The following is a 25,523-nucleotide window of genomic DNA, read 5'->3' as shown; positions in this document are numbered from 1 at the left end:
GACACTGAATGTCTCAAACAATTTGCATGTATTTTTCTATTAAGATGAATTACAGTATATTACTCCACCTGAGATCATAGTGAAAAATCAGCGAGTGGAAGTGGTAGAGCATTTTAAATATTTAGGTGTGATTCCTGATAGTAACTTAACTTTTAAAAAACATATTATAAAATATAATCTTAATCAGTTAAAATTTATCAGGAACCAAATAAGCTCTGATGCAGCAAAATTATACATGCACTCAATGATACTGTCGCACTTGTCTTATTGTGTTACAACTTGGTCTCAGGCTAGCTGTACCACTGTGAATCCTCTGTATAGATTGTATAAACATACACTTAAGGTTCTGGATAAGAAAATTAATTCTTACCCCCATTGAAACATTATTAAAAAATATAATCTTCTGACAATTTTTTGATTATGGCTAATGACTGAAACCTGGATTAAAACAGATGAACATAGTTTAAATGAGTCTACTCAGGTTATTGTTATAAATATGAGCCTCGTCTGAAAGTTCGAAGATGAGGTGTTGCTACAATTTACAGAGACATTTTTAGTGTTACTCAAAGGTCAGGATATAAGTTTAATTCTTTTGAATTGATAACGCTTAATGTGACATCGTCAAATATAAATACAAAATCTTTGACATCTTTTGTTCTTGCAACAGTATATAGACCACCAGGGCCATATTCTGAATTCCTTCAAGAATTTGCAGATTTTCTGTCAGATCCAGTAGTTGCTGTGGATAGAGCTTTAATCATCAGTGACTTCAACATCCACATAGATAATGAAAATGATACACTGGAATTAGCATTTATCGATATTCTGAACTCTGTTGGGGTTAGACAAAATGTGACAGGTCTAACCCCTCGCCAAAATCATACGCTAGATCTAATTTTGTCATATGGAATTGATGCTGATAAAACAGAAATTCTTCTGCAGAGCGATGATATCTTAGATCATCACCTCATCTCTTGTATAATGCGCTTAGCAAAGGCGACTCCATCTATGTAACATTATCATTCAGGTAGAACTATTCTTTCAACTACTAAGGATAGCTTCACTAATAATTTTCCAGATTTGTCTCAAATACTCAGTATGCCAAAAAGTTCAGAAGAACTTGATGTTGTCAAAGAAAATATGGATACAGTCTTTTCTAGCACTCTAGATAGTGTCGGCCCCCCTTCGATTAAAGAAAGTTAAGGAGAAAAATCCCACACCATGGTACCAAGATCACACTCATGCTCTCAAGAGAGAAGCTTGGAAAATGGAGCGTAAGAATACAAGAATACAAAATTAGAGGTATTTCACGGTGCATGGAAGGATAGTGTCTCTAACTTCAGACAGGCTCTAAAAACTGCCAGGTCTGCATATTTGAGCAAACACATAGAAAAGAACTACAACAATCCTAGGTGTTTATTCAGTACTGTGGTTTAATTAGTTAGGAATAAAACTTTGACTGAACCAGATATTCCATTGCAGCATAGTAGTAATGAAAATCATCAGAAATCATCAGAAACAAAATTGGAATTAAGCATTCGTCTGCCACAGCACCCCATAAGACTCAAATTATTCCTTACAAGCAACTTCAATCATTCACTGTTATAGGTCAGGAAGAGCTAATAAAAATGATCAAAACATCAAAATCAACAACATGTAAGTTTGACCTAATAATGACTAAACTCCTAAAAGAGGTGTTTCCTGTAATCTCAAAACTTTTTAATATTATTAACTCATTATCCTTAGGGCATACACCAAGAAACTTTAAACTGGCAGTTATCAAACTGCTTATCAAGAAAACAGAGCTTAATCCAGGAGAATTGGCTAATTATAGAGAATTCTCAATTTTACAGAGAAATGGTATATATGAAGAATTTCAGTCAGGATTTAGGCCCCATTACAGTACAGAGACTGCACTTATCAGAGTTACAAATGACTAATCATCTGATCACGGCTGCACTTCTCTTCTAGTGCTCTTAGATCTTAGTGCTGCCTTCGACACCACTGATCATGACATTCTCTTGGATAGCCTTGATAATTATTTTGGAATTTGCAAACAGGCAATCACTTGGTTTAGGCCCTATCTGTCTGACCGCTACTACTTTGTCTGTGTAAATGAGGAACTGTCAGATCAAATTAAATTTAAGTATGAAGTGCCACAGGGATCAGTTTTAGGGCCTCTGTTTTTCACCCTATATATGCTCCCCCTGGGAGACATTATCAGGAACCATGGAATTTTGTCTTCAATTAATTTTGAATTAGTTTTCAATGTTATGCTGACAATACTCAACTTTATATTTATTTGAATCCTGACGAAATTTCACAATTTTCCAAATTAACAGTGTATAAATGACAAAGTGTGGATGGCTAGAAATTTCTTCTCAATTCCAATAAAACAGAGGCACTAATTATTGGAACAAAAACCTCAAAAAATAAGATTGATGATATTGATGGATGTACTGTAACGTCAACTTCTACAGCAAAAAAAATGTAGGTGTTATATTATGATAGCAATCTAACCTTTGAAAAACAAATTTCCAATTTTTGTAGAACTGCATTCTTCCACCTCAGAAATATTGCTACGTTACAACACATTATATCTGTTTCTGATGGCGAAAAACTAATTCATGCGTTCATGACCTCAAGACTAGATTATTGTTATGATTTACTAGGTGGATGTCCTACTGGTTTAATAAATAAACTTCAGTTTCAGCAGCTACAGTGCTAACTAGAACCAAGAAATATGATCATATCAGCCCCATTTTATCAGCGTTACATAGGCTACCTTTTAAGTTTCATATTAATTTAAAAATTCTGTTTATTACTTACAAAGCTTTGAATGGTCTCACTCCTAAGTACTTAAGTGACCTTCTATCACACTATAATTCATCACGCTCACTACGATCGCAAAACTCCGGTCTGTTAACAATACTGAGAATATCAAAATCCACAAAAGGAGGGAGATCATTTTCATATTTGGCTCCTAAACTATGGAATAGTCTTCCTAGCAATGTTCGGAACTCAGACACACTCTCAGACCAAGTCTAGACCAAACATTTATATATTCAGCCAGGCATACACCTAACTTATCCCTCAATTCATAGTTATGCTGCTTTAGTTAGGTCTGCCAGAACCGGAAACACTTCTCTTATTCTTTAACCCTGCTTTAAAGTGAATGGTATCATCACAAATTTTATTCTATTTCTTTCGCTGTCTAAACTTCAGGATTATATCCCTAGGTTACCAGAGCCTGCCAGATCCATCTCCGGTCCTGCCTGATGTACGACTCCCAGTGTGTTGCTGAGTGATGATGACCAACTGCTGCATGTGCCAACCAGCCTTCACTTCAGTCTACTATGAGGGGCTTCACAGAGGATGAATTGATGCAAACTCAAAGACGTGGGATTCACCAAAATTACTTGCCATAAGTTTCCAGCCAGTCAAAGGAGAGACAACACTCTCTTAAAAAAAAAGAAAAGAAAAAAGAGCTACATATAAAATGGATTAACCCTCAGGGGTCGACGGATGCGCCGGCACGTCCTGCTGGATTTTTTCCTCATAACAGCGGAAACAACTTAAAATACTCCATCATTTTTGGGCATACAGATAAGTGTAAGACATCATTAGAGACTATAAAGGGTCTACTTTTATTTGTGTACACTCACAATAACAACAAAACCTTGTGCTTTTGTAAACATGTCACAAAAATGAACTGAAACTCCACAAATACTTATCACACAAACATGAAACATATGTCTAAAGAAAGCTTAAAATGTCTACTTTTAAATAAAACAATTCAAATTTAAAACAAATATTCTCCTGCAATGTAATCTGTATGAAACAAAGCGATGCACAGTTTCTCCTGGCTCAGCTAATTATCGCTAATGTAATCCTACCCACGCGCAGAGCGCGCTATTCATACGGTAATGTGCTGAGGCGATCAATGCAAATGGTAAACACCCCCAACTGTGTCTTAAAAAACATCAAGTTCATCATCAGATTCATTCACTTTCCTGTGTGTTTGGAAGATGGCACGCTACACAGATGAGGAAGCTCCTGGATAGTGACGAAGAGTTCACATTTGAATGCTGATTTTTGAAGAGCGACTTGATCCAGCCGAGGATACAATTTCGGATGAGTAAGTCTTTACTTACATTAGTTGACATGCTATTTTATATAAACATGTACATATTTTACTAGTTGGACTATTTCTAGACTTGCCAGCCAGTATTCGAAGTATTGAAATTTGAAATATGTCCTAATAGGCAAGTTTTAGTTACATTTAAATGTTGTTTCAGCTAAAGCAGGTATTTAAACTGTATGCTGTATGATATAAATATGATATGTAATATGATATAAAAATAATATGAATGTTTAGATTATATTTTAACATGTTTATACTGCCTCATTATCATCAACAAAGCTTGTGCATGCAAATATCTGTTCGGGTGTAAATGTGTAAAATATGCTGTAAATATGCCCATATTAGAAAATCAGCACATTAGAATGATTTTTGAAGGATCATGTGACACTGAAGACTGCAGTAATGATGCTGAAAATTCAGCTTTGATCACAGGAATAAATAGCATTTTTTCAATATATTCAAATAGAAAAGTTATTTAAATTGAGAAAATATTTCACAATTTCACTGTTTTTGCTGTATTTTGGATCAAATAAATGCAGACTTGGTGAGCAGAAGAGACTTTTTAAAAACATTAAAAAATCTTACCTTTTAAAAGTTAAAAACTTTTAAAAGGTAGAGTAGGTCTAAAGTTTTTAAGTAAAGACTTTATGTAAAGAAAATGTATAGTCAGATTACTTCTTTTAACTTCAACTTGATTTTGTGAATAAGCCACAAACAATACATTCAATCATTAAGTCTCCTCACATTCATTCTCTCTCGGGGGAGGGGTCTTTGTCTCCACAGGTGTGAATCACATCAATATTCATGATCATCCACGCCTCCTCGCATATGGCCTTTCTAACACTAAAAGTGTCTTCCAAAAGTTAAATGACTATATTGTTTTGTATGAATGAGTGATCAGGATGGTTTTCACATCATTTTGTAACAAAAACTCTAGGCTACAAGATCCAGTTCCCAAAACCACACAGTTTTAACCACATATAAATGTTATTTTCTCAAAAATACAAACATGTACATACATGTTGCTCACATATTATTGTAGCCCAGTTTGTGCTGAATACAGTGTTATCAGACTTTAGCCATTCATATGTTTTTAAGCAACTGAAAAAAAGCACAAATGTCAAGGCATGTCAAAACTTCTCCAGGGCCCAAAACACCCTCAGACCCCAGAGGGTTAACCACTAACAAAAGCCTTCATCGGCCAGAATCAAAGGACAATGCATCTACGTGTATTTTCTCAGTTAATTTGGGATAACTTCAAGGACTTTAACACTAAAACTTAGTTAATACAAAATCATTTTGTTTAACCACTGACCCACAACACTTATTTACTAATTTTAACCACTAATAGTTCTAAACATAAATAACTAATATTGGCATTATATTCATTTATTTTCTTTTATAGCATAGTTTCATGTACAGCTGCTTTGAAACAACATCTGTTGTGAAAAGTGCTATACAAATAAATTTGACTTGACTAATGTAACGTTGTTATATACGATTTTACAGGATCTTGCCCCACCACCTCTCAAACAATTTGTAACGCATTACACTACCGCAAAAATGTTGACTAGGTCCTCCTCTAGAGGCTATTGTTATATAAAATATTGATCAACAAAATTTGACAGATCAGTTTTTTTCAGTTAGAGCAGTAGCACATTGGAATTTCCTACCAAAAAATACAAGAGAATGTAGTACTTTAAAAATGTTTAAATTGTGTTAAAAATTGGCTGAAAGAAAAACAGTCAGGTGATCATTAGATCAAGCTGGTATGATTTGTGTACACTGATGTGATTGTGGATTGCATTATGTTGTAAATGTTGTCTGTATATATGGTATTTTTAGAATGTTTAACTTTGTGTAGGGTAATTATTCTTATTGTTATTATTATTAATTACCAATTGCGATAACGCATGGCTTTGCAAAGCAGTACCGCCGAGGGACTGCAGTTGAAATTTAGCGTCTAATTAATACTGTTTCAATATATTTATCGTAAATTGTCCCTAAACAAATAAACAACTAAACACAACCTCGCTATAGAAACTGGCAGACACAGGAAAACATAGCTGCCACAGGAAGAAAAGTTGTGTCTGTAATCAACTCAAAATTGAGAAAGAGCTGCATTTTCTAACAGAATGTGCAAAATACACAGACATCCAGGTTAATTTTACCACAAAATTAAACATTTTCACAGCACATTTGACTATTTAACAAACAATGACAATTTCCCTTCATATTAGGTGAAAACAATGACTGATGTATGATAGCAGAACAATATGTCTGCCACAGAATGAGGAACAGTGAGTGAACTGACCTGAGTCAATGTCTCCCATCAATTTTTTGTTTTGGCTTTCTTACGGTTTTGTTATTAGCATTACTTTTTTCCCCTTTATGTGTAGCTTCATTTTTATATTATTTAACATTATAATTTTTACCTTATTTGTCAAGTTTACATTGTATATTTTGCCTTATGTATGTATGTTGCTTTGCATTGTCTTTGTTTTGAAATGTTTTATTTGGATGCTGAATTTATTTGTATGTGAATGTACAAATATCAAATATTTGTCATGCCAATAAAGCATTTTAAACTGAAAGAGAGAGAGAGAGAAGGATATGCCCATTCTGTAGCCAATGAGATGTACAGACAGAGCAACACTTTCTCACCATATGTCCTAACTATTCAATTAAAAAAAATAAAAAATAAAAATAAATAAATCTATACCAAATGTGAAACATTTTGCCCTGACTTCAGAAAGTTGGACAATAATACACAACTCCAGAACTGATTAGGTGAAAGAAGAGACTGCATTTTACTAGCGGTAAGGTACTGTACATCAATGCCTGCCACATAAAGAGGCAAGAGTCGACCAATCAGTGATGCGCTCACAAACACCCATATGCACAAACACACATGCATTTACATGTGCGTACCCCCCCCACCCACGTTTTTTTTATATTTTTAATATTTCGTCATTTTATAATTTGTTCTCATCTCTCCAAGATTCTTGTGAATATTGCAAATACTTTGGCAATACATTGTAACGTTTGTCATGCCAAATGCACATTTGAAATGAATTGAATTGAGAGATGAAAAATCAACACCTACTTTTCAATCAGGTCCAAGGTCACTCCTGGCACCAGTTTTGAACTCTTCTGCATACAGAACCTGAGAGAGGAGAGGAGACTTAGTGAGAGAACACACACACACACGTGCACACCTTTCAACTTTTGCCTCCTTCCATTTTGCTTGAGCCCAGACAGTTTAGATGCAGAGATATGCACTCACACAAACCAGACCTGCCCTTCAGAGTCTTCAGGAACTGACCGCTCTCTATGCTCAACCTCCATCCTTATACTACCATACACGTATATACCCAAACACACCTTAAAGTTTAACTCTGCATAATATAATCTATACTGAAGCAATCTGCTGAAGCAACCAAGGAATTTCAGTTAATAATAGCCTTTTTATCAGCATCAGCTTTAGGTCGAGAGGGCAGAGAGAAAGAGCAGGGCAGATGGCATCTATTTAACAGACACTGAAGTGCAAGAATGTGTGTGTGTATGCAGGTAAAAACATAAAAAAACATTTGAACATACTTGACATCTATGACTTAAAAATGTCTCTGTTTCTCACACACACGAGAAATACTAATAGAGCTAAAGGCTGAATAAACCTTAATACAGAATTAAAAATATTGATAAACTATAAATATTTAGTCTCTAGATATTGCACCTTAGTCAGAGTTCCCACACCTTTTGACCAATGATTGTGTTCAGTCCCTCATGATAAGAATTATTACGAATCATTTCCTAGAGTTTACAAAAACATAATTTCCAGCCGATGAAACATTTTAGAGCCGAGAATAACTTTGAATACTCTTTTACTTTAAAAATGACTTTTTAATGACTTTGAGACAATACATCAATTTATATATATATATATATATATATATATATATACATACATACAAACATACACATACACACACACACACACACACACGATAATGCCACGGTCCTGTCAGACCAACCAAGAACCCAATGGTGACTCTGGCTGAGCTCCAGAGATCATGTCTGGAGATGGGAGAAACTTGCAGAAGGACAGCCATCACTGCAACACTCCACAGTCTGGGCTTTATTGGAGACAGAAGCCTCTCCTCAGTGCAAGACACACGAAAGCCCGCTTGGAATTTGCAAAATTCAGCGGCAGGGACTGGGGGACTGGTCAGGGTTGAAGGAAAGCTGAACGAAGCAAATTACAGAGATATCCTTAATGAAAACCTGGCCCAGAGTGCTCAGGACCTCAGACTGGGCTGAAGGTTCATCTTCCAACAGTACAATGACCCTAAGCACACAGCCAAGACAACGCAAGAGTGGCTTAGGGACAACTCTGTGAATGTCCTTGAGTAGCCCAGCCAGAGCCCAGACTTTAACCCAATCGAACATCTCTGGAGAGACCTGAAAATGGCTGTCCACCAACGGTCCCTATCCAGCCTGACAGAGCTTGAGAGGATCTGCAGAGAAGGATGGCAGGAAATCCCCAACTCCAGGTGTGAAAAGCTTGTCGCATCATACCCAAAAAGACTTGAGGCTATAATCGCTGCCAAAGATGCTTCAACTAAGAACTAAATAATTATGTCAATGTGATATTTTAGTTTTTTATTTTTAATAATTTGCAAAGTTATCAAAAATCTGTTTTTTGCTTTGTCATTATGGGGTATGGAGTGTAGATCGATGTGAAAAAATAAAATAATTTAAAGCATTTTAGCATAAGGCTGCAACATAACAAAAAGTGAAAAAAAGGGGGTCTGAATACTTTCTGAATGCACTATATATATATATATATATATATATATATATATATATATATATATATATATATATATATATATAGTATACTGTATATTAGTCAGTACTCAGCCATAAACTAAACACTTCGTCTGCTTAAGTCCTTCCCCATCCAAAGTTTGAGATGCTTATCCATGTCAAATATATATATTTTTTAAAACCTTGAAAACACAAATGTATTCAAGAAGTATTTAAGCACTAGCACGCCCACAATCAAAAACATGATTCACAGGCAGATAAAAAAATAAATAAAAATGTTTAGGGTGAAAAATGATTCCCCCAACAAAATCTCAATGCAGACTCTCTTGTAAAGCAATGTCAAACCATTAGTGAACTTTACAAAATATCAGGACACACTGAAAATGGTCTGTACAGAAAATAGTCATTTTAAACACTAAAAGCAAGGATCCAAAATTGCCATCAGGACACTAGGAAAAGTTTAGAACAGTACAGGAAATGCCATAAACCTATTAAAACTGCCTTAAAGTAAACATGAAATCAAGCATTGACTTTATACAAAATTTACTTTCAAAATTCATGTTTCTGGTCTTCTCATAACGATTCATCCATGCAGGATAAATTCCCCCCCAAAAAAATTAAATACATATCTTTTTGTCTTTGCAATCTTTCATCAAAATGTAACTATTAAACTACTGTCCTTGTGTTGTATAAAAAATTATACATTTAGCTACTACTATATTTTCCCATAACACAGCAAACCAAACGTTTTTTTTTTTTTTTTTTTTTTTTTTGAGCAAACAGGTCAATCATTGACATTTCGGTCTTGTATTGATCAAACTATTTTTATTTTATTTTTTTACTGCTATACAGATTTGTAGGTCAGTTCATCGAACTTAAACTTTGATACACAGTGAAAGAATCACAAATTAACTAGCACAAAGTCTAGTGTGGCTGACACCCTCTCTTCGCATAGAAAAATGTGTCTGCATACTGTCTGAAGAGGGAACACAGATAGGGAACAGTGGGAGGTGAAGAGAGCTGGGACATGTGTCCCAGGAAGAGATGCCATAAACAGGAAGAGATGCCATAGGCTGCCAGTGTGGGGTTCCCCATCTCCAAACAAACCCCACCCACACCTTCATAGACAACATCTTCACAACAAAAGCAGTTGTAAATGGCTTCATATTCTTTGAAAGTCTCATGTTGGAAAGTTCAGGGCCTTAGGTCCTCTACTTTTGGTATTAAAGTGATAGTTCACCCAAAAATGAAAAATATCTCATCATTTACTCACCCTAATGTCATCACAGATGTGTATGACTTTCTTATGCTGAACACAAATGTAGATTTTTAGAAGAATGTCTCAGCTCTGTAGGCCCATAAAATGCAAGTGAATAGTGATCAGAACTTTGATTCTCCAAAAATCACAAAGTCAGCATGAAAGTAATCCATAAGACTCCAGTGGTTAAATCCATGTCTCCAGAAGCGATATGATAGGTGTGTGTGAGAAACAGATAAATAAGTCATTTTTTTTTTACTATAAATCTCCACCTACTGTTCAAGGATGGTCAAAGGTGGATATTTAAAGTAAAAAAGGACTTAACTATTGATCTGTTTCTCACTCACACCTATCGTATTGCTTCAGAAGACATGGATTTAAGCACTGGAGTCTCATGGATTACATTTATGTGCTTTTTGGAGAGACTGAAGTTCAGGTCACTATTTAGTTGTATTGTTTGGACCCACAGAGCTGCGATATTCTTCTAAATATCTTAATTTGTGTTATGCAGAAGAAAGAAAGGCATACACATCTGGGATGACATGCGGGTGAGTAAATGATGAGAAAATGTTCATTTTTGGGTGAACTTTCCCTTTAAGATACGTCATTCTGACTTAAAAACAGATTTAAGATTCTGACATTATAGTATTGCAAGAAACATGAAGTAGAGAATATTTGTCCACTGGCTGTCCAATAGGCTTCAGAGAAATACTGTAGTTCTACCATCAACCAAACAAAGAGGTGTAACTCAGGGCAGGGATTCAGGGGGAATGGTCATATGGTACAAAACAGAACTGATAAACTCAATTGAAACAATTAAAAATGGAACATTTCTACATTTGGCTGAAAAAAAAAAAAAAGAGATAAAGAGATTGGCTCAACAGACAGTGAAATATTCTTGCATGGTTCATATATTTCCCCCGCAGAGTCCCCTTATTGTAATGAAAAAGAAAAAAAACCTTCTCCATCCAACTGGATGAGATCATCCATTTCCAGTCAAAGAGAAATGTGTTAATGTGTGGTCATTTAAATGCCAGGGCTTGAGTTGAACCAGACCAGATCAACACATAGTAAGATAAATATATTACAAACCTCAGCCACCTCCTGCCCTCACATCACCTCAGAGACTATGACAAAATAAAAAGTGGGAAAATCTACAGCTCTGTCGGTCACTGGGTCTGTGAATAGTCAGCAGTCGCCACATTTGACTCATTTGGTCGTTATACATGTAATTCTCTTCTGGGAAGCAGTACTGTAGATTATACCATAACAGATTAGGGATGTGCAAAACTATGAATTTTCAAAAACAACTAGTCGACATTAAGGAACTCATTAAATTAGAATAATTAGGCTCCGTTATTTTCACTTGACCCCGATCAGCTGGGTTTCAGAGGAATATACAGAGCACTTCAACTTTCAAAAGTAGGACTTCAGCATGATAACTAAAGGATATTCAACAAATAAATAGGCTAAATAACTATAACATCTTAAAACTATCAATTAAAAGTCAGAAATAAGAAAGACTCCAATACAGTACAGCCCGAATCCGCTTATACACATCATAACTGGGTACACCACATCTAGTTCATGACATCCAGCAGTTTAAACCTTTTTTCTGCAACTATTTATTGAAGCAGTCTCAGACAGAATCAGCAAAAGACTTTCATCTCTCCACAACACCTTACAAATACGAGAGAAATACACACAGCAGAGCATTTAAGGTCTGACAGTGATAGTCTTGAAATGTATTGTTGATGTGGCATTTTGGTGGCTGTAAAAGCAGGAATCAACCAAGAGCATTAAGGAGATGAAAGTTCTTGCAGAGGGTTTTACCATGCTAACTATTTTTCACTGTTAAGCACAGCAAGCTACCATCATGCAAAAACAATCTCCGAGAAGTGGCATCTCTCAGTTTGAGAACTGAAACCACCACCACTAAAAATATTAATGCAAATATCTGACCCCATTAATCGACTGTCAGCTGTTGGACAACTAGTCGATTAGTCGACCACCCTGGCACATTCCTATTACAGACATTGATCAAGTACATATTAGGGTTAGGAAATTTATTTATTCTGTTACAAATCATGATTCTTGAGACAAACTATTTTAAAATCATCACCCTGATGAAAAATCAAAAAATGCATGTTTATATTAATGCTAATACAATGATTGACAGATAAATGTAGGAGGCTACAGTATATGTGTGTAGCGTTCTCTTTAATTCTTTACATTTAGTCCTTTAATGCAACGCTGCAACAGCCACCAAAGAGCCCCTTGTTCACTGTCGGACCTCAAATACTCTGCTGTGTTCAATGTTCCTGTTACTATGCATAACCCACAGGTTTATTTGTTAGGTTTTGTGGAGAGTATTTGTCAGAAGTCATTCTGCTAATTCTGCCTGACACTGCATTAATAAATAGTTTAGCCATAAAATAGCTCATCAAACTGTTGGATGCCACTACATGCCGTGCCCCAGCAATATAATCTAACAGCCAGGGTATTCAGGTGTAGTGGCGGGTAATTTTGCACATTTCTGACAAAGATGCATGCTTGAGGAAACACACCTGATTATACAGTATTCTGAACAACAGACGAAAGAAAAGCAGTTGATGTGCATCTGATTAAAAAAAAATTTTTCAGAGGTTCATTTGCGCATTGGCGCCCATGATCACAGCGCGAGTGTGTCTCGCAGACCACGCGCATATGAGTTCTCACAATTTCTTCTCTGTCATTCATCTGGGAGCAGTTTGGAAGAATAGTATTGTACGCATATAGAACACTGCATATGATCTCAGAATGCACATGACATGCAGTGTCATTGGGACTACAGGTGAATTGTCATGTGTGTCATCATAATTCAGTACAGCCCCAGAAAGGGTTCTTGAACAAGTTTACTTTTTAGCCTCCATTTGTATGGATTTGTATGTTGTATTATCATCAGAATAATAATAGCAGTCTATGGTAACATACGTTATATTTTATATTATAAAATAACAAAATTAGTTTGATAGGATAAAATGATACATTATATATACTGTATTTACTTGAATACAAATGGAGATAATGGATAATTTTACATTGGTTCCTTAGCACTAACTACTCGACTAATAGATCGAACGAGGTACCAACTGGTTGATTGGTAGTTTTAAAGGTTCACTCAGTAAATTTTTTTAATTTAAAAAGTTTTACTTCTAAAGAAATTAATAGTCATTTTTATATAATTTGCAGGTAAAAGTAAGGGATGTGTTACTGAGATTAAGCGAGTAGTATTCAGCTGGTCATGTGTGACCAGCTGAATACTATTCACTTAATCTCAGTAACTGACCTGCTATTGGAGTGCACCTTTAAATTGTTGGTTTTGCACATCCCTTCCTTTTACCTGCACATTATATATACCAGAGTGAAACAATTGTCATTTCAAACAACTGTTCTTCAATAGATATTTCCTTCTGAGAAAAGGAGTTAACAGTTTTTTAAAAATCTTTTTATATACTTTTTTATCTGAAAGTATCAAATCGAAATACTTACATAATCGCAATACTTTTCGAATTGGCAAGGAAAAATTGTAATATCAAATTGGGAGGTCTGTGGAAATTCCCAGCCTTAGTACAAATCAGAGCATTCAAAGTCCGTCCCCTCAAACACCCTTATCAGACAGTATTCCTAAAAAGAATAGAAACAAATCAAATATGCAGAGAGCCTACTCATTTACAAAAAATATATTAATCCTACAAAATGACAGAAAACTTTAAAGGAAACTACTAAAATGCAAGTAAGAGTCAAATAATACAATCATTATTGGACAGATTTCTAATTAACACATATCCAAATAATAAAGAAGGCTTAAATCTGACTGTACATGACATTAACAATATTTTTCATCATCATCATGTGCAATTTGAAGAAAATACTTAAAAGGAACCGCAAAACAATAATGAACAGTGGTTTGACAATGACTGTATAATTACTGGAAAAACACTGAAATCTCTCAAACCAACAACACAGGGATCCGGACAAAAATGAACAACATACAGGACAATTATTCAATGTAAAGGAGGAGTCATATACAAATAGCTTTTGGAACAACTGGAAAAAACTCTATAGACCACAACAAGATGATTTGGCCATTCAAAATGGAAACATTTGGAGGACACACTTTGAGAACCTTTACAAAGAAACTGAACAAAATACTGAAAGGAAATAAAAACTAAATTAGAAAACTTGAAAAATATAAAATACTGACGATCAGAAACCCCTGGATTTCCCAATCATAGAGAAAGAGCTAACAGATACATTTACATTTAGTCATTTAGCAGTACGCTTTTATCCAAAGTGACTTACAAATGAGGAACATAGCAAGCGATTTGTCATACAAAAGTCAACAATATCTGCAGTTTCGCACTGCCGAGTTCTCAAAGTGGCTGGAGTAGTAAGACAGAATACAGACTTTAAAATCCGATATGGCCTGTGGCATTGACAGAATATTAAATTAATCAATAAAATACACAGACAATAAATTCAAGATTGCCATAGTTAAATTGTTCAATCATTTAAAATCACCAATCTTTAAAAAAGGGGACAAATTTGAGCCCAACAACTAGAGAGGCATGTGTCAACAGCAACCTGGGGAACATTTTCTGTTCTATTATCTTAGAGTTGGATTATCTTATTTTCTTAGAGTCCACAACATTCTGGAGAAAAGTGAAACTGGATTCCTGCCCAAACACAGAACATCTGACCACATCTACACCATGAACACAATCATTGACAAGCATGTCACGCAAATAATTCTGAATCTTTAACCAAAAATCTTGGATCTTAACGCATCCCCAAAAAACATGGGCTGTTTCTCCAACTTCTGATTGGCATCACCAGCAGGTGGGTCTGTCTTTAAGACCAAGCCTATTTAATCTAGAGGGGGTCCAATAAAATCTTTGTAAAATCTTAAATTGCATATGGCGAACCCTTGCATCTCTAGATGAAGACTTGACATTTTTCAGAATCTTAGTCCACACTCCTTCCTCCAATACCAAATTCAAATCTTTCTCCCATAATCTCTTAATAGAAGTTAAAGCTCAATCCCCCATACTCTGAATTAACAGGGAGTAGTACACTGATGCCTCATGACCTTTTCCAAAAGCCGCAATCACCTCTCCCAAAGCATCTGCCTACTTAGGGGGGTGTGTGCTACTCCCAAAAATAGTACAAAGCAGGTGGCGCAATTGTAAATACCTATTAAACTGAGGTCTGGGGATCCCAAAATGTTGGACCAAGTTTTCAAACGATCTCAACACTCCACTTTCATATAGGTCACAGAGTGTAGCAACCCCCCATCACAATCCACTCAGGCCAGCAGAAAGGGGACTTGCCAATACATAATCTTGGGTTCTGCCATATGCTCGAGGCAACATTTAAATAAGTGTCCAATTTGAACAATATGGACACTTTAGCCCATACCGAGTGTAAATGAGAAATAACGGGGTGTAACTTAACTTTTCCAATTAGTTTGATAAAGATGCTTTGTAATGGCGAAATAGGGGCAAGAACTGCCTGTTCAATAACAAACCAGGGAGGGGCTCTCTCAGGTGGAAGTGACCAATGAGCCAAATGGCTGAGACTGAACGCATAGTAATAAAACAAAATATTGGGTAGGCCTAGCCCTCCTTTGTCAATCGGCCTATGTAACTTATTAAAATGCAATCTGGGACATTCCAAATGAAGGACTTCGCTATGCTCTCAAATTGCTTGAAATAAGAGAGGGGGACATCTACAGGGAGAGATTGCAGCAGGTAGTCAAATTTTGGAATACAATACCGAAAAACTTTTTATTAAAGGGTCAAAATTAACACTAACTAAATCAGGCAAATTTGCTGGGAATAAAATGCCCAAATACTTCATGCCCTGTTTGGGCCATTGGAAGGCACCCGGCTGGAAAGCTGTTACTGGGCAGTACGCTGTCAGAGCCAAAGCTTCGGATTTAGACCAATTAACTTTGTATCCTGAGAACTTGGAAAAGGAATTAATAATTCTGTGGAGGCAAGGCATAGATCTAGTAGGTTCAGAGACAAATAATAAAATATCATCTGCATAAAGCAGAAGCTTATGCACCACACCTCCCGCCACCACCCCTGGAAAATCATCCTCCCTCCTTATCGCGGCTGCTAATGGTTCCAGGGCAAGACAGAACAATAAAGGGGAAAGAGGGCAGCCCTGCTGAGTGCCCCTATCCAGAGTAAAATAATCTGAAATTAATCCATTTGTTTGTACCGCTGCTACAGGGTGTCTATAAAGTAACTTAATCCAACCAATAAATGTACTCCCGAACCAATACATTTCCAAAATCTTAAAAATATAATCCCATTCTACCATATCAAACACCTTTTCGGCATCAAGTGAGATGGCAGCGAGCGGAGACATATCATTCGCTACTGACCACATGATATTGATGAAACGCCTGATGTTATCAGAAGAGCTAGGGCCCCGAATAAATCCCACCTGACCTATATGTATAAGAGATGTCATAACCTTACTTAATTGGTTTGCCAAAATTGTTGACAATATTTTTACATCTAGTTGGATCAGGGAGATTGGACGGTAACTTTTACACTCGTTTGGATCGTTGTCCTTTTTAAGAATCAGACTGATCCGGGCTTGTGTCATGGTTGGAGGAAGTTTCCCCTTCTTTAATGATTCAGTATAAACTTCTAACAAAAGTGGAGCCAGTTCTGTAGCATAGGATCTAAAACATTCTGCAGCAAAACCATCTGTCCCCGGAGCCTTGTCAGTAGGTAGGGACTTAATTACCTCGTCAAGCTCCTCCAAGGTTATCTCAGAATCAAGAGAGTTTTTTTGCTCAATCGTCAGTTTAGGAGGTTCTAATGGTTCCACAAAGTTTCTAATACCTTCATCAGTAGACAAAGACGTGGAACTATAAAGATCAAGATAAAGAACACTTTAAAAGGCATTATTAATATCAATCGCTGAGGTAAAAATTTCACCACCATCAGATTTCACTGAGGGAATGATAGAAAGAGACTCTCTCTGTTTTATATATCCAGCCAAAAGCTTCCCTGCTTTGTCACTCGACTCAAAGTATGACTGTCTTGCCCTGAATAACCAAAACTCCATTTTCTGCGACAAAATAGTATTATATTTATATTTCAATTGGGTAAATTCTCTGAGGCCATCAGCTGACATACGGCGCTTTAGCTCTGCCTCTGCACTTTTAATATTCTCTTCCAACTCCACGAGTTCTCGTGCTTTGGATTTTTTGATGAATGAGGCATACTGTATGATCTGACCCCTAAGAACCGCCTTAAGTGCCTCCCAAGCCATGCCCACAGAGGATACTGAGGACCAGTTGGTCTCCATATAAACATTGATTTCAGTCTTTATCATTTGTTGGAAATCAGGATTTTGCAAAAGGGACACATTAAGGCACCAACTATATGATTTATTTTTCTCTGTATATGGCAACACCTCTAAATTCACCAGGGCATGATCTGAAACTAAGATATTTCCAATATTATATCATGAGGGGTGCCTGCAGTTTGCAGCATCCCTTCAAGATCTATAAAAAAGCCCTGATCATCAGTGTTAGGTGCATAAATATTAGCCAAAATCAACCTTTGCCCAAGAATTTCAGCTGAAACAATAATGACTCTTCCCTAATTTATCTTTAGTCTGTTTGAGACATTTGAAATGTAGATGTTTATTAATCAATATAATGACTCCCTTGCTCTTACTTGAGCCAGCACTAAAAAAAAAACATGTCCACCCCATATCTTCCAAAATTTTTCAGTTTCCTGCAGGGAGAGAGGTGTTTCTTGAAGAAACACTATATCATATTTCTTACATTTAAGAAAAGTAATAACCTTCCTTCTATTTATGGGGTGCCCCAACCCATTTACATTCCATGTGGAGAGAGATAGTACACTCATATTAACATTTGACATTTTGATATAGTAGAAAAAATAAATTGTGTCAAAAACAAAATTATACAGACCACATTCCCCATTAGTGAAACAATCAAATCCCGAACTTCCCCCCGAACAAAACAAACAGAAAAAAGAAAAACGTGCGCATTAACCCCACGCACGAAAGCGCCAACCGGCGACAATCCCTCTAAACTCAAAAGGTCCATGAATGCCCATGAGCCCCCACGACAACTTAGCCATTGTATTGTTCAATTTTGCCTCACAAATTGAGGCAAAATGACATAACAGAAAATACTTTGTAAAATAAACCCCAGCCAATAGGAAGAATGAACACAAAAAACATGTAGATTCATTCACAGAACTGTCTCAAAGGTGTGATCTTCCAGAAAACAAATTCCAACTGATATAAAACCATTCAGATTCCTCGGACAGTCAAACAAATGTTCAGTGAGCCGGCTGTTATGAGTTCAGCGGATGATGTAATCATTCAAATGTCCCGTAAAAATACTCAAAACAAACTCCAGCCAGCAGGAGGAATAAGCACGAAGAACGAACAGATTAATCCACAGCTGTTCCAAAGGAGTGTTATTCAGTAGAACAAGCTCCAGCAACTAGGCGGAACCAATACAAAAAGAAACAAAACCGGCATCCCGGTTCCCCGGATGGTCGAGTCAATTCACTCGGAGGCCGCATAAAAGTACATACCATGACCTACACAATCCGTCAACTTTATAAAAGACATCCTTTGTGTGAGCATGTAGATATTTTGCATAGTGTCCACTCTCAAACTGCCTGGGAACTTCATTGCAAAAGTAATCTTTTGTCAATGCAAAAGTTTCTTTAAGGAAAAGTGTTATTCACAAAACAAACTCCTGCCGCTCTGCGGAGCCAACGCAAAAAGAAAACAGAAACCAAAATGACGCCCAGCTTCCTCAAAAGCCAAAGTAAGTACAGCGGGTCGACCCACTCACATGAGAAACGCCCAATGGTTTACTCACCCACTGATTCAATAAAAGACATTGCCTGATTGGGACATGTAAATACTTTGCGACCGTCCTTCGTTTCTATTCTCAGTTTGGCCAGAAACAACAGAGCAAAAGTGATCTTTCGCTGATGTAAGAGTTTCTTACATTCCTTGAACCGATCGCTTTTCTCTCGTCGAACTCGCAAAGTCCGGGAACAAGAAAATATTATGGTTCTTCCAAGAAAGCTTCCCTTTGCTCCTCGCCTGACGCAACACAAGATCTTTATCGGATGATCTCAGTAATCTGGCCAGAATCGATCGGGGCCCATCTCCCTCAGCAAATCTGTGAGCTGGGACTCTGAGCTCGCTCGATTTCCAGCTTATGGCCTGTTATGTCGAGCAGACTCGGGAAAAGCTTGTCTAGGAATTTCACCATATCTCTGCCCTCCTCATGCTCAAGAATTCCAACAATTCGAACATTATTCCTGCAGCTTCTCAAGATCTTCAAGCTTTTCAAGGAGATGTTCCAAATCAACTTTGGTCACGGGCGGATTAGCAGTTAATTCCCTCTCCGAAGATTCCAGACAATCGATTCACCTCTCAACATCAGTCACTCTTGTAACTAAGATAATTTTATTTCCATTGCCGTAATCGATCGACGTATTACAGCGAGATCCCCCAAGTCAACAAGAACCTTCGTCAACATCACCGACATTTTGAACAACTGACGCTGGATCACCTCTCCCGCCGCTCCATCCGAATCGAGTCCCCGGTCTGTAGGCCTGTCGGGGCTTTCATCCTGAACACGTAAGTGTCTTTTAATGTCTCCAGAGTCCGAGGATTTTGAGTTCTTTGCCATGTTTTGCCTCAAAGAGCAAATGTGTAACTGGGTGCATCAATTTTCACCAGATTATAACATGAAAATAATTACAAATTTAGCAAAGTGCGCAGAGCTTGTCGTTCACACGTCTGCTTCATGCATGGCGTCACGTGACCTCCACATGTGGTTGAAACTTAAAAATGCAAGCAATTTGCGGAAGGGCAATTTGAGGTGTTTTGGCACTGCTTTCTGGTGGATGAATCTCATGATTTGAGCTTTACCAGGACATCGCCGTGTGATCCTGATATGGGAGTCATAACATGCTATTTTCAGGTTGATATGTTATTCGATTAAACATTTAAAACCGAAATATTACTTGCTTTGATAAAAAAAAACAAAAAAAAACAAACACCCGTGTTTACAAGTTTTTAAATGAATTAATTAATTTTACACTTAGAAAATTTCTGACACTACACTCGAAGCAGAACAGGAGACTCTCCTCAATCACCAACAGTTACCAGTATATTTTAATCTGATTATTCAAATTTATTGACTATTAATGTTTTATTGTACTACACATCAATTTAAGAGGTGAAACTCGTGATATGGCTGAAACGAGTTCAATGGAAGAGTTTATTATATTACGTACAGCCTCAAATGATAATGCAAGTGAAACGTAAAACTACAATAGAATGTCTATGTGCTGCTAACAAAAACACTAATCTAAAAATATAAAATGAGGATTCAATGAATATATGGATGGAATATACTTTATTAAACATGAAAATAATAAGCAGAAATATGCAATATAACAATTAAAACACTATGTTTAATTTATTCATTAGCAATAAAGTTATAATAGAGATATAGTTACACACTAAAATTAATGTGTACATTTCTGTGCTATGGAATCGCCTCTTTATAAACAACTTGAGATGAGCATACAGTTCATGGGTAACAAGTGACAGCTTGTGCATTTCTGCGACTGGGACAAAAGAAATGAGAAAAAAAAAAAAGACACACTTTTAGTGAACTTGGAAACTGCAGCAATGTTATAAAATACTCAGAAGTCATTTATTAGTAAACATGTTACAGTAACTTCACCGGACAATGCAGATACATCACGATCGGTTAACACATGGGTAATGTTAGATTCATAAAAGCATGACAAACAATAGGCTTCAACAACCCTACCAGAAAACATATCCAAGCAATATAGTAAGTAAACAGTTTACAGATAAACATCCATCCAGACTGCTGCGATGCGTGACTGACTGAACTCAACAGTAGCTTCCCCAGCCAGAACAAGTGATATCTGGTACTTCTTTCCTGTGTTTATGGACATGAAGTAATGATGCAAGGATGAACGACATAAGCCTGGGTTTCAAGTCAAATCCGACCTGACAGCTCAAAATCCAAATCATTTTTATAGGCTTACCGTGGTGAATTGGGATAAGGTAAGGACAGATTTTTTTTAAATGTACTCAATCAATAATGGCATTTTGTTCATTTTTCACAAAACAATCTTCCGTAGTGCAGCTTTAATATCTATAAATGAATTGGCCAAAACACTTAACGAATCAACTACGCCTGATCTAGGGCTGCAACTAACGATTATTTTGATAATCGACTAATCTAACGATTATTAGAACGATTATTCGACTATTCGGGCGATTATTGCAACGATTAATCATTAGCTCTAAACCAACTATTCAGCTTGTGCCCTGACTTAAAAGGTTGTATTAAACGTGCTTGCTAACAATAAAGAGGACAAAATCATCTTTTAAAAATACCTCTAAATGACATTCACTGAATTAAAAAATACTTTTTATTATGTTTAATTCAGTAAAAATGTCACTACAAAAAAATCCTATTGTTATCAATTGTATCGGTCTTTTTTTTCCATTTAAAACTGTTTAAAAATCCTTAAAACAAGATACATTTACTTGAGAAGCAGCATATAAGATATTTAGACTTGCTTTAAGAGAATGTCTCTTAAATATAAGTGTATTTTGTATATAAGTGTATTTTTTCACTTGGTTATACTTCTGCGAGTGTAGTAAAGACAAAATACACTTATATTCAAGATCTATTCTCTAAAAGCAAGTCTAAACATCTTATATGCTGCTTCTCAGGTGAATGCATCTTTTTTTAAAGGATTTTTAGATATTTTAAAATATTTTTTATTTTTAATATAATATTCAACATTCTCAGATAAAAAAATAAAAATAAAAAATTCTTCTGCAGTATAGCTGCTAAAGTAAATGTACGATGTTTTAAAGGAGTTTTAGATATTTATATTGGAAAACAAGCCAAAACAAAAACAAATAAAAAAAATATATTTTTTGCAGTGTATAATGGGGCGAAGACTACCCTCTCTCACCTTTTTGTTCACTTCAATCCATCTTTAACTCCCAAAAAAACAAACTCTCTCTTATTAATAAAGCTGTGTTTTGCTAATTTTCTTCACGATAAGAAATGCACAGTGACATATATTATGATTCAATAAGTTGCCATCGCGTTATAATCTAGCTGCATTAAGCGCGAGCACTCGAGGGATGAGCGTCCCCGCAACAGAATGTACCTCAGCCAGGTGCAGTTTCAATCTCTCCCCCTTAGATCGGGACACTTCGCGCAACTCACAGAAGAGGCGCTGACCGCACAGAGAAATGCCAGTTTCCTTATTATTTTAACTTTAATAAAGCTATAACGCATTAAATAGAACTGCATTAAAGATGTAACGCCGGGGTGTTTTCTTTAAAGACGCTCGACACGCAAGTTTTGCTTAAACTGAGCGTGAGCTCCGGCTCTGCTTATTCCACAACAAGAGTGCTTCTGTATTTACTTATTTTGTATTTTTGCATTATAATTCCTTCATACTTTGCAATCTACATCACCTGAAGCTGTTTGGAAAGTTTAGAGTGCGTCTGGACTGTGAGATGTTTTTTCATCCTCTCCTCAGTCAGGCGTGAGCTTCAGTGCTGCTCTTGTGTGCAATCATTAGAGTTTCATATGATCTTATGTTACGTTAAGATCAAACGACTATTCGACAACGAAAATTTTTGTCGACAATTTTTTATTGTCGACAGCGTCGACTAATCGTTTCAGCCCTATCAATCTGAAATTAAGTGTCTTTTCTTTTTCTTTTAAATTAGGAACCAACATACTCCAACACACACACAGATGGGTTTAAAAATCAATTCGACTGGTAATTTCAATCTGGCTGTGAATGAACTGAAAGATAATGCAATCAAAGTCTTCTATACGACAAAAAGAAAAAAATAAGTATACAATTCCAATTCAAATCTGGCTACAATCCTAAAAGCAATAATTGAACCAATTATATTATATGGCAGTGAAGTATGGAGACCAATGAAATCACAAGAATTAACGATCCGACCTCCTACAATAATGAAGCACTCCAGTGCCAAGAGGAGAATGTAGAGCACAGTGCTCTTTCCCATCTAGTGCTCAAACTGAGCTCATCACATGACAACACACACAATATGGCCCAACCAAATTATACAACAAAAATAACATTATATTTCCCAATGGAAACATATCACATAATCACAAAAGAAAATTCAATTCTATTTACTGTAGAACTAAAGGAGACTACACAACAGCAGAATATTCAAGCACTCTGAGATAAGTTTAAGAAGACATTGACAATATAGACTCAGTGACCATCCACTGACCACTGAAAGAGGCAATGAAAGACAGAGATACTGTATTTGCCCCCAGAGGAGAGAACTGTGTTCCCTGTGCAAAGAGACAACAGTAGAAACTGACGAACATTTCCTACTACACTCTGACCACTTTTAAAACATCTGTCTACTTCTTCTTCCCAAAATCTGAGGAAATAATACCAAATTTTATGGCACTACCAAATCAAACAGTGTAACATATAAGGAGAAAACTAAAGCCTTTTACTTACAGGCTCAGATAGACCAAAGCCACTGGAGAAATAATGATACCATTACATTATCAAATGTGCATGCGTGTATGTTCAACTTTTTTTTTTTGTACAATATTCATGCCAATAAAGATTGTTTGAAATTGAAAATTATTATTGAGACCGAGAGAGAGAGAGAGAGATTGCTGTTGGTGTATCTTGCACTTCACAGCAATGGGGAAATCCCTTTAAGACAGCGCTCCATCAATAATGATTTTCTGCCCCCGTGCACATCTCCATCTCTCTCTTCTGCTATTCCTGTCTTTTTCACACCCTGTCAAATTGATTCATACCTTCATGCACACTTGCTATAAAAAGGTAAAGTCAGCTTATAGAAACAAGCAAGCAAGCACACATTTTAGAGTGTGGTCATATAAAATTTATACGAAAATGAGACCAGCAGAGAGAGAGAGAGAGAGAAAATAAAATAAACTCAGTGACAGGGTACAATATCTGTGCTGTATTATAACAGACACAAACATTTTAAGTACAGGATAACAGGCATAATAAAAGAAGCCATGAGGGGATTTTCAGTGTCTTATTCATCACTCTTCAGAATCCAGCGTCAAACACCTCTTATCAACCCAGTGGGCTAGTGTCCCCTCATACACGTCAAATGCCTCTTTTCTCTCTCTCTCTCTCTCTCTCTCTCTCTCTCTCTCTCTCTCTGTCTAACAGAGGTGCAGCCTTGAGTGTCATGAATACTCAGTCCCTCCTGGATTTTGCAAGAATGAATGCAAATTCGACCACTCTCTGCATTATATGCGTTAGCTTCGAATTTTGTATAATTCTCACAAATTTTCGGCAAAAACCATGAATCTGAGGTAATCCAATTGCTTTTGTCCATGTTTGGCAGTGGCAAATTAATGTTTCAAAAGCTTTATGCAATCGAGACAACTGCACAGCCACCATTCTACAGTATAATCTCTGCAGTAACTAACTAACTAACTGAATGTACAAACCCACAATGACCAAACACATTTGCCAAATTAAAGTAGAACAGAGCGCTTTGTGTTATCTATCAAAATAATTGTCTAAACCTTTGTGGGACCGCAGACAGCGTGAGTACAATCTTTACACGCTCTTCAGGAGCTGCTCTGAGTGTGGGTCGGAGTTATTTTGGAGAGCTCACATAATGCACTGGAAAATGAGGTTCATGGCTATTCTATATTCACGAAAAATTCCCTTATTTGTACAGTAAAATGTGACTAAACTTTAAAGTGTGCAATCATCACGGTTATCTCAAAAAATCGTGGTTAGATAAAAGTATCACAATCAGGCGATGTAATAATCACTGCAGGCCTACATTTGTGTTTTTAGTCTACCATTTTATTGTAAGTCTACTATTTTAACCTTATATCAAAGTTTACTTGCATTGTCTGAGGTAGAAAAATGTTATACAAAAACAATTAAGGGTCTTCCATTGACTATTAGCCATACCAAGGATTTCACCTCTTAAATGTATGTTTTGTATGCATTTATTATGTTTTGCTTGCTAACTGCATATTCAGTTAATATGCACAAAATATTTACAGATAATTGCACTTCTACTGTCTTTGACACAAATTACACTAGTGTAAAATTGGCACTGCAATTTTTGAGAAAAGCCGGA

General features: G+C 36.3%; 1 protein-coding gene across 5 annotated transcripts in view; it reads right to left on the bottom strand.

Annotated features, from left to right (window-relative positions):
• The window catches only part of rptor (regulatory associated protein of MTOR, complex 1), a 389,387-nt gene that overhangs the window by 154,016 nt on the left and 209,848 nt on the right, over positions 1-25,523 (bottom strand). For all 5 annotated transcript variants that reach the window (XM_051712022.1, XM_051712021.1, XM_051712025.1 and 2 more), the window contains one exon: positions 7,251-7,310. In XM_051712022.1, coding sequence (XP_051567982.1) covers positions 7,251-7,310 — 60 coding nt within the window. The remainder of the gene's footprint in view (positions 1-7,250; positions 7,311-25,523) is intronic.

Source organism: Myxocyprinus asiaticus, chromosome 12 (assembly GCF_019703515.2).
Source record: "Myxocyprinus asiaticus isolate MX2 ecotype Aquarium Trade chromosome 12, UBuf_Myxa_2, whole genome shotgun sequence".
Taxonomy (NCBI): domain Eukaryota; kingdom Metazoa; phylum Chordata; class Actinopteri; order Cypriniformes; family Catostomidae; genus Myxocyprinus; species Myxocyprinus asiaticus.
This window is presented reverse-complemented; position numbering and strand designations above follow the sequence as displayed.